Consider the following 10408-nt stretch of genomic DNA (forward strand, 5'->3'; position numbering starts at 1 on the left):
ATTAGTTTGGTGTGTATGTATTCATGGACATGTGTGCTTTTCCTCTAGCAGCCTGTCTGTCATCTTCCACCCCAGCCACCTCCCCTCCAAGACAAGCATCACCTTTGGGGTTTGGGTGGTAGAGACAGCTTCCAGCAGAGGCTGACTGTGTTCTCACTCCTTTGTGTACCCTTGATCAGAGTATCTCCCTCAAAAGTCCCTGGGCTACACTGTCATGGTGCACCAGCCTATGCTGTCTTGTCTGGGCAAAGCTCCCAATCTTCCTTCTCCAGCATGCTCATCTCTGCACCTGAGCTTTTGTGCTTGCACCTGAGCTGCTACAGCAGGCTGATGAGCCAGGGCAGCCGTGGCTGTGTGCTCCTTTCCCACTGCCAAACAGGGCTTTTCATTGAGTAAGTCAAGGGAGAACAGCTCACCTGGCCGCTGCTATGAAGCTGGCACCTGGCAGAGCCCCCGTTCACATCTCCTGGTCCATGGTTCAACTAATTCATTATTTCTTGGTGTGCAAAAGGAAAAAGCTTTTGCTATCAGCTAGACATACCAGTCTGTCCTGAGTGACCCCACAGCCCGTTTTATCCTTAAGACTGCTCTCCACAGTCTCTGCATCGCTTCACTTTCTCCCCAGGTGGTGCTAGGACTGCAGCACAGGGCAGCTCTGTGCACAAGAGGCAGAGGAAGGGCTATCTTCCCCAGAGAAAAGTCAGATCTCTCAAATGTGGTAATTGTACTATAGCCTGGATTAATCTGTCCTTCCAGTGCTTATAATGGGACAGCAAATACTGAGTTTTCATGAACATGGGCCACTGGCTCACCAAGGGATACTTACATGGAGAGCTGCCCTGATGTCAAATAAGCATCTGAGATGTGTATTTGAGGGAAGGACCCTTTCATGAACATTCTTTGAGGTGGGACCTTTTAGGGCTGGGTCAGTCACTGTAGACAGGTGCAAGTCATTAAACAGAAGACAAGAAAAACCAGATATATTTTATTGTCAAATTCCCCCAAGCTATTTTGGCATACAGGGCAAACATTCAGTAGGAACTTCTTCAAGCTCTAATTAGCTACACTTGAGTAATAAGGGCTCTTATGGAAAGTATTAACATAGAGGAGTGCATAAGGGCTCTCAGGCCCTTGCCAGCTTAGTCAGTGTGGTCACACCTCCCTCTTTCAGCAGCCACAACCTGGAGGCAGGAACCAGGGATTTAAATATTTAGCAGCCTTTGCTGCTGAATTGCTGTGCGGTCTGTGTTGCTGTGAATGGGCTGGGAGTGCAACTGGAAATGTAAAAGAATAGCCCCAAGGAGTTGTTCCCAGAGGAGATAGTTAAAGGTGCCTCTGGGCTTTTTGCATATACCACAGAAATGTGGATAGAGGGAAGGAAAGGATTTTTTTTTTTTTCTTTTATTTAAAAGGTGAAACTCAGCAGTAGTGACTGCACGACCCAAATTGCTTCCTTGGCTAATTAGTGGGAAATGGTGAAGCAAGAGTCCAGCCAAGCCTGGGGGTCATGACCATAGTCTCTGTGTGGGCAGCAGCTCTCTCTTCTCCCCTCAGCCCTCCAAGCAGACTCACGTTTTCAGTAGGACTCTCTGTGATGGACGCCCATTAGGCTTTGTTTGAAAACCAGCTCCTATGTCCTGGGTACGATTAGAATGCAAATGACTTTGTGCACCATACTGTGCACAGCACAAGTACTGAAACCTTCATTTCCTAGAAGTGCAGAACATGCTGAGTTGGAAAGGACTCATCAGGATCATCAACACTCAACTCCCCTCTCTGCACAGGACACCCCATGAGCTACACCGTGTGTCTGAGAGCATTGTTCAGATAATTCTTGAGCTCTGTCAAGCTTGAGGCTGTGACCACTTCCCTGGGGACTCTGTGTCAGTTGCCAACCACCCTCTGAATGAAACACCTTTTCCTGATATCTAACCTAAACTGACTCTGCTTCATTCCATTTCCTCAAGTCACTGGTCACCAGAGAGAAGAAATCAGTGCTTGCCCCTGTGCTTTGCCTTCTGAGGATGTTGGAAACACACAACCAGGGTTGCCCCGTCCCAGGTGCAGAGTCCAGCACTTATATGGCAACCACTGGAGCAAAAATATTGCTGCAAATAGTCCAATCCTGTTAAATGTCTTCATTAATGATCAGGTTGTAGTGTCCCTTCTTACTTGGAGATACTTAAAACCCCTCTGACATGGTCCTGGGCAACCATCTCTCAGTGGCCCTGCTAGAGCAGGGGGTTTGACAAGATGACCTCCAGACATCTCCCACAACCTCAGCCACTGCATGACTGGGATGGGGGGCACTGTCTTGTCCTCAGCCCCCCACTGCTGTTTTACTGACACTCATGGACTTGCGTGTTACCATGGGAAGCAAGAAACTGCTACCCCACCAGGAACTCTGTGTAAAAAGGCTTTGTTTCAGCAGGATGCCTCCAGTAAACCTGTACCTTACGTTCCCTAATTATTTAGCTACGGACAGATGAATTTGATGATCCTTCCCTGAGCCAGCCCATCATTTCCCTTTCCAGCAGCTTTGGTTTTTCCTATCCAAAGCATTACTTTAGCTCTGAGGTTGTTATTGCCTGCAGGAATGGCACATTCATGGTACCACCAGCAGCATTTATCTGATGTTGTACTCTCAAGCTTTGGGATATGTCTCTGTGTGCCTCCAACCCCCCCATTCCTGATCCTCACAAGCTGCACTTCAGAGCAGACAAACCATGAGGCATTGGGGTGAGGGGGCAGGTTTAAGAGAGCTGGTGTTGGTTAGTGGGACCTGCTTGACCCCACAGAGATGCTGGCAGAAGGACTACCCTTTTGCTGCAGTGTTATTTTTCCCAACAAAAAGCAAGAAATTTCTAGGGTAACTCTTTAGAACAGATGTGCAAATAGGTCTATAGGGATGTAAGGGGGTAACTTAAGCAATGTGTTTATTTAAAAAGGAATCACATGAATTTGGTGTTGGAGTTGTAAAACATACAAACGTGGAGAAATAAAGATACAAAAAGAAGCAGGAAATCTGAGTGGCCAGACCAGTGCTCCCCATTGTGTCTTGATGTTACCAGTTCTTTGCTCCTGTAGATGCATTGCCTGTGGATCACCCCATGTGCTCTTCTGATGCTGGAGCTGTGATTCTCCTCTCAAGAGTCACTTGCTGCACTCTAGTACCAGCTGACACCTTACAGCACATCCAAAATTACCTTGGCCTTTTTCCAGTCTTCTTCTCCATGAGGGTTTTATGTGGTTTTGTTGTTGCTTATCACTGCCCTCCCAGTGCCCTCGTGCCATGCCTCTGTCAGGACCCCCTCCTCTTCACAGCCTTTTCCTCTCCACTGCCACCTCTGTCAGGATTAGAGGGCCCTTAACACAGAATGCTTCGCCGTGCTCAATTCAGATAGAAAAGTGTTCACTAAATCTTGGCCACAGGGTAAAGAAACTTCCTTGTGTTTACAACCTGGGTTGTAATGGTTGTAATGGGTAATGGTAGCAATGGGGTTGTTGATGTCAAGGCCCAGCTCTTCCCCAGCTTGTATTAAACCCACAGGGACTGATGGATCTCAAAGAACATCTCCTCTTTCACCAAGGGCAGAGTGTAGAACAGAGATGCTTGGGGCAGTTTTACCTGGTGCGAGGGAATGTGTGTGGGTGTTTAACGTGGAGCTGTCCTCCCAGGTGATGGGCTGATGGAGGATTTTTGGAGTGCCAAGCAGAGCTGCCTGTGCACCCTGCTCTCCTCCAGCATGCCAGAGAGCATTGCTGTGGAGCACACACCTGACTGGCCACAGCACACAGCTGCATGGAGGGGTCTTGTCTAACAGAACAGAGGAGGTGGAGGAGAGTATTATTCTTGTTGGCTACAACAAACATGGTTTTTACATATCCCAGACAGGAACAGCTATCCCCATGGAGTGCTTGAAGCTCTGGAATTCGCCAGCTGTTTTCTTTGGACACTGGCGTGTTGTATCTGGACAGAAACTGAGTCACGCTTTTGGACTCAGTACATCCGCTAGTCTGCTGTGCCAAGGAAACTTTGCCCACTACTAGGACCTCTTCCTGTTTTATAAACAGCAAGGCTGTTTGCCCTGGTTTGTGACTCTCTGGAAGAGAGAATGAAGGCAGCTCAGTCAGGGTCATAGGGAGAGCTGGGGCAGGGCAACTTCTCAGGCTTCATCTCTGTCCCTCCCTTCTGGCGGCCCTCGCCAGTTCTGAGCGGCAGATTACAATACACAGTATAAAATCCCAGCACATGAGGCAAGTGATAGGCCTCACCTAAGGAGCTGGCTTATCGAGAGTGCATGGCCCTCAGAGAGAGAATACCCCAAATAACAGGTGCTGTGCAGAGTGCCCATGAGGTGCATATAATGGCTGCACACACAGCCCAGGGCTGCTTTCACAGAGACTCAGCTGTGGAGCAGTTCTTGGGAGCAGCCAGCAGCTTTGAACCCTTCTGGGATGTCACTGTCCAGTTTGGAAATGATTTTGTAAATGGGTTTCTTCCAGGAGGGATCAGCATCCTTGCCTGCCCTGACGGCGCTGAAGAACTCCTGCAGTGTCAGGCTGGCCACCTCCAGGAACCGCCCTGGGACCTGCAGCAAGATGGGCATCAGCCAGTGACACCACCCTGTCATGGTTTCTGCTTATCCCCACAGACGCCACCACCCCCTTTCCCCTGATCCCCCTCCTCACCTCGAAGTCATTCCCCTTGTTGTAGTGCATGTTGAGGGCACGGAAGAGCTCCGAGTCCCGGGAGACCTGGAGCGTGCAAGCATCCACAACACCCTCCAGCAGGGCCTGCCGGGCAAACTTCTCCACCTGGATGTAGTAAAACTCACGGAAGTTGCTGAACCACTTGATGAGCTGAGAGGTGATGCAGCGGCTGAACTGGTGGGGGAGAGCCAGAGGATGGGGTCAGGCCAGCTTGGATCCTTCCTCCCCACGAGCCCCTGCAAACCCAGCCAGGCACTGCTGGACTGGCCCAAACCCAGCCCTGCCCCACGCTGGGGCAATGACATCAGGGTGTTGAGGTGTTCTCCACACTGAGATTCGGATCCTGGCTGCCCTCCAGTGAGAAGGCACATTCATGGGGTGCTTTAATCTGAGTATCTCAATTGCACAGAGCGAACAGCTGACAGCCCATGTCTGCCACAGCCCTGTGCGCCTGCTCCTGGGCAGCCCTTGCTGGAATTGGTGCTGTCCCTCATCTCCTGCCAGCAAAAGCAGCCCTTTCCCCATGGTTCCCCAGGGAGGCAGGCTAGGTGCCCCACCACACGTGAGCCCCGCCCAGCACCAAGTTCTGGCTGCTGCCCTTTTACCTGCACATCAAGGAAGTAGGTCTTCAGCAGAGTGGAGCTGGGGTAGCGGGTGAAGAAAAACATCAGCTTGGCCTTCTTCAGGTGCCCAGGAGTCAGCGCCTCCTGCATCTGCCTTGGGGTCAAGGAAAGCCTACACATGGCAAACCCTGAGCTCGGCATGTCCCTGAGCACCACCCCCAACACATACATGGCTAGTGCCCTCATAGCCCTTCATGGCCTGTCAGTGGGGCAGAGGGGGTTCATCCTTGGCTGGACAGCCACTGTTTTCTCCATTGAGAATCCCTGAGGAAGCTAATGCTCCCCACAGCATTTCACAGTCATGTGAGAACCAGAATTTCCATGAGGCTCCTGTTCATGGTTTAGGATGGCAGGATCCCCAGTATGGCCCAAGAGGTGGCTTGGTAGCTCCTGGCTTATACCCATAGCTACACTACAGCGCCTGACCAACCCTGAGGAGTGGCAGTGCTCCTCCATGGCTTATCCTCTATCCTCTGTAACCCTTTCCTGCCCCCACCTGTTTAGCTCCCTATGGACCAGAAGGGACCTTGGCCTTGCTGGGGAGACCAGCAGGGAGACCAGTGGGGCAGTGCCAAGCTGTGGCTCCAGAGGATGAGGGGAGCACATTCCCCAGGGACCTCCAGCTGCCCCCAAAGGATATATGGGTCGAGGCAAAGGGCGCTCCATCATTTGCAGCTGGCAGCTCACCGTGGCCATCCCTGCCAGCTGGCAGTAGTGCCAGGCTCTCCATGCTGGCAGGGCTCAGGGGCAGGGGATGGTGCTGCTGCTGTCTCACAATCGATGACCTCAGTTTGACAGTTCCCCAGGGCAAGCTGAGGGGCTCTGGACAGCCCCTCTCCGGAGCAGATGGGCTCTCACGAGAGTCACGGCCCCAGAGGCTGTGCTGGCCATAGCCCAACAGCTGGCTCAGCAGCTGGCTGTTCTGGACAGGGGTAGCTGAGCCCAGTGCACAACCCATGCTGGGTACCCGAGAGGATTTTCTGACCCCCTTTGAACTGAAGGAGGCAGCATAAGAGCCCAGGCTCTTCCCCAGAGCTCTTGGCAGGACCTCAGCCTGGGGTGAGCCCAGGGAGCCTGGTGCATTCATGGGAGATGGCTTAGCAAGTGGCTTTCTGCATTCCCCACCAGCAGAATACTCTCTCCTGGCATCTGGCCCCAGCATCGGAAGGCTGTGGTGCTGCTTCTGGATGTGGCTGTCTGCCTTCAGCCAGACAGTCTTCAGGACAGAGTCCACTACCTGGGATGTCACCGCAGACAGCTCGTGCTTCAGTGCCTGTGAGAGTACCCTCACTGCCGAGGGCAGGTTACCTGTGTCACCTCTGTCCTCAGCCTCCTCCACTCCACACACTTCCAGGACGCTCCTCCTGAGAGGCACTTTGTGTGGGCTGCTGGTGAAAGTGGCACTGTCCTTGTTCGGTCTGTCTTCAGGCTTTCCAGGCAGTGGCTGCACTTTCTCTGAATCTTCCTGCGTTTGGGCAGCATTCTCAGAGTCACAGACTTGGTAGAACTTCTCCTGAAGCCACCTCAACTGCTGCTCTAAAAAGCAGAGCTGTTCTTTCAGCTGCTGGCAGCCCTTGGCATGGGAGCTGCCCCCTGTGGGAGCCACTTGTCCAGCTGCCCCCATGCCCTGCTGGGGCACCCTTGGCTTCCTCTTGCTCTCCTGGGGCATCTCACCACCCCTTTCCCTCCCATGCCTAAAGGCTGCCTCCTGGCTCGTGTCAAATGCCTGTGGGGTTGGTGGGAGACTAATGCCCTGGATGATGCTCTCCACCCTGGCCCGCTTGGCTCGTAAGTGCTGGTCACAGAGCTGCTCCCGTGGGTGCTGGTTGGAGAGCTGGTCCCCATCACCAGCACAGGGCATGGGAGCTGGGGCACAGCTCCTGGGGAAAGCCAGGGGTTGAGCTTCTTCTCCAGGACATGCACCACATTTGTAGCCATGAGGCAGGGCTGCTGCCTGAGAGGAAGGGAAAAGAATGGTGGGATCCAGGTTCCTCCCAACCATTGTGTGGCTGAGGAGCTGTGGTATCAGGGATGCACTGGGGGAAGGCAAGAGAGAATCAGTCTGGAAACAGGGCTCCAATTTCAGCTCCTGGCCATGCCCTGAAGTGGCACAGTCTCTATCCTGCTCAAAGCCAGTCCTGCTGTCCATCATATTTTCTTCCTGCCTGGACAGACTGGCAGATTTCCCAGGTGTTTGATGTTTCTGCCTGCTAGTGATGTGGAACTGGAAAAAGAGCAAGAAACAGGACCTCATACAGCAGTTTTCCAAGCACGGGGCCAGAGATTTTTTTCTCTCAGATTTCCATGGCATCCATGCTCCCCTCCAAAAACTACTTCACCAGGGAATGACCCAGGAAGAAACCTTCAGGCACTGCAAAACCTGTGGGCAGACTGTCAGATATCACACAACAGCAGCAACACCCTGGGCACCACCACACCTCCCACCTACCAGCCAGGCATTCACCATGTCTGGAGTACATTTCACCTACTTTGAGCCTGGCAGTGCCTGGCAGCACAAACTTCCCACATCAACAGCTGCATCTGCGCCAGAGGCATTTGGGGAAACTGCCCTCTGGGCTTGTGGACTCTGGTATGAGGGCAGGGAACACCAGGCAGAGCCCTCTGCCACATACACCTGGGCAAAGGGGTGGGTTTGGGTGCTGCTCCTGGGTGTTGGCAGAGCACAGAGGAGCAGCTGCATCCCTGGTGAAGATATTCACAGCACACAGCCATCTAGGCCATGGGTCCTGCTGGCTTCTGATGGTCCCAACACTTGCCAGCAGAGCCCCCAAGCACAGGGATGGGTGGCAGCACTTAGGGGCTGGGCCAGCACCAACAGGCTGGAGGAGGGCACAGAGAGGGTGAAAGTGCAATGTGACCTGCTGTGAGCAGGATGCATCGAGATGTTCAGGCTAATACAACATGGGCTTCCTAAGTGCTTGGCTAAACACTGAATAAAAGAAATGAGGATGGGGATTATCAGGGAAGAGAAAAAATACTGAGCCAGCAGCCCCAGGCTTAAAATTGTCATACTGGCTCCAAGTACAGATTCACCCCCTCTGCTCATTCCCCACTTGCACAGCTTTGCAAAAGAAGGTGTAAAACATTGTATCCTGGTCAATTGCACAGTAACTGTCCCTGTGGGATGTTTCTTCCTTATCCACCTTAATTAGCAGTAGCTTTGCACCGTTTAATTAGGACAGCTCTTGTCTTTTCCAGACACCTTTAAAGTCTGATATTCTTTTGCTATTCCCAGAAATGCTTGATCATTTTCAACACCATCAGTCTCCTGCCCCTGTAACTGCCTTGTGCCAAGTCCTCCAGGCAGTGTAGAAAATGGGTTTCTTCTCAGGGGTTTTAAGCAGGTTGCCTTTTTTCAAACAACCATGAATTCCAGGCAGGTGCCAGGGAGAGTTCTACCTTTTGCAGAGCCATAGTCTTGACAAACCAAGTATTTTCTGGGTTATCTGACACCACATGTTGATCTGTGATGTCTCCCCATCCGTCCTGACCACTGGGGTTTCATTTTCCTAAGAGTCTGCTGTAGGGTATTTCAAACTGCTCAGTTTATCCACAGGCAGCACGAGGCTGGGATGCCAGCAGCTCTCAACATCCTGCCTTGCCCTTGTTACAAGTTTCACCCTTGCCTGCAGCTGCCTCTGAGCCTGCCATCTGCACCCAACAAAGTCCCACAGCAAACACATTGCAGTCATGGATTCCATCCAACCTTAATCCTTTCCTCAATGGTGTGGTCCTGTAATCTCACTTGTTTTTCTATAGAAACACCTTCTTTTGACATTTTCTCACAATTTCTCTCTGTGTGTTGTGATGTGCTGTGCTCAACAGCAAGGTCAGGAGCTTACCTGTCCCCTGGGCTGGGACTTCCCAGCCTCCTGGAACCTGGGTGATACATCCCTTTCAAGCAGCTCGAGTCAGAGCTGGCAAGGTGACTTCTACTTGCTTAAGGTTTCAGCACCACTGCCTTTTTTTCTGGAGACTGGGAGGGAGGGAGCAGGGCGTGCTGTCCCAAGCCACGGCAGCCCGCCGTGCGTGGCCTTGGCTCCCGTCACAGCATCCCCGGCACCGCAGGACCAGAAGGTGCTGCCCAAGCGAACCGCGCCTGCTGGTGCGGCTCTTTCCCCACGGAGTTTGCAGGTCCGTGCTTTGGTTCCCACTCTTACTCTGAACTTTCACCAGTGCCACCCTCCAGAACACTAAAAAGCAGCCGAGACTCCTCCTACCTGAAGAGAAAGACAGGAACGAAACGCAGATGCTGAGAAGACAGCGTGCCTTCTCCAAAACTGAAGCCACCCCTCATGGGCTCCCTGGGCGCTCCTGGGTGGGACAACAACCCGGAGCAGCGAGCTGTCCCTGCAGACGGCGATCCCCCCGAGCCGTCCCCGCCGCCCATGCCCGGTCTGTGCCGCCGTGCCCGCCGTGCCCGCGCCGCCGGCGGCCCCGGTGCCGCGGGGCAGCGCCGGTCCGTCCGCCCGCCGCGCTCGGGGCCTTAAAGAGGGAGTGGGAGGCCGGAGGCAGCCAACCAGCTGGGAACGACTTCTGAATATGCAGATGGACACCCAGGAGCTGATGTCCGACACCACCTTCCCTGCTGGCTCCCGCACTCATAGCCCCTGGGCCAGGCAGGCAAGGGATATCGGGGGCCGAGCTGCTGGCGCCCAGGTGGGCAGAGGCCCACAGCAGCAATTTTCCCCTGGAAATTGCCCCATTCAGGACCCAGGATAGTGCAATGTTGGTGAGACATGCAAATACACCAGGCTGACAAGCAGTGCCACAAGCACAAGGAAGGAGCTGGTCCAGATCCCACCAGCTACGCATCTTCCATGGAAAGTGGCCACATCCCGCACTCTGGGGGCGCGAGGCAATTTGGCTGTCCTGGAGGTCTGCAGCACAGGACATGGCCAAGAAATGGGACAACACAGGAAAAGCAGCAACACAGAGTCCCTTGCTTGTCTCAGGGTTCTTTACAGACAGCCCAGCAGAGCTGGCATCACTCCCAACTGAGCACGTCCTGACCCAGCCCCAGGACAAACCTTCCTGCCCCAGCAGCACAT

General features: G+C 53.2%; 2 protein-coding genes across 2 annotated transcripts; both read right to left on the reverse strand.

The window, feature by feature from the left end:
- Positions 1-3496: 3496 nt before the first annotated feature.
- Positions 3497-5522, reverse strand: LOC105759293 (prospero homeobox protein 2). The gene is made up of 3 exons (XM_072930265.1): positions 5319-5522; positions 4693-4887; positions 3497-4592 (listed from the first exon to the last, which is right to left on the reverse strand). The coding sequence occupies exons 1-3, from the start codon at positions 5520-5522 to the stop codon at positions 4407-4409; spliced, it is 585 nt and encodes a 194-aa protein (XP_072786366.1). The 3' UTR covers positions 3497-4406.
- A 308-nt stretch (positions 5523-5830) lies between these two features.
- LOC140684312 (prospero homeobox protein 2-like) lies at positions 5831-9932 on the reverse strand. Its single transcript, XM_072930264.1, has one exon. It carries the CDS (start codon positions 7645-7647, stop codon positions 5845-5847), a length of 1803 nt encoding a protein of 600 aa, XP_072786365.1. The 5' UTR covers positions 7648-9932; the 3' UTR covers positions 5831-5844.
- Between the last annotated feature and the right edge of the window lie 476 nt (positions 9933-10408).

This window comes from Taeniopygia guttata, chromosome 5 (genome assembly GCF_048771995.1).
Source record: "Taeniopygia guttata chromosome 5, bTaeGut7.mat, whole genome shotgun sequence".
Lineage (NCBI taxonomy): Eukaryota > Metazoa > Chordata > Aves > Passeriformes > Estrildidae > Taeniopygia > Taeniopygia guttata.

Coding starts and splice junctions, on each gene's coding strand:
- LOC105759293 (XM_072930265.1), bottom strand. CDS start 5,522: ATGAGGGCACTAGCCATGTATGTGTTGGGGGTGGTGCTCAGGGACATG. Junction 4,888..5,318: donor CCTACTTCCTTGATGTGCAG/GTAAAAGGGCAG, acceptor CTCCCCCACCAG/TTCAGCCGCTGCATCACCTC. Junction 4,593..4,692: donor ACAAGGGGAATGACTTCGAG/GTGAGGAGGGGG, acceptor ATCTTGCTGCAG/GTCCCAGGGCGGTTCCTGGA.
- LOC140684312 (XM_072930264.1), bottom strand. CDS start 7,647: ATGCCATGGAAATCTGAGAGAAAAAAATCTCTGGCCCCGTGCTTGGAA.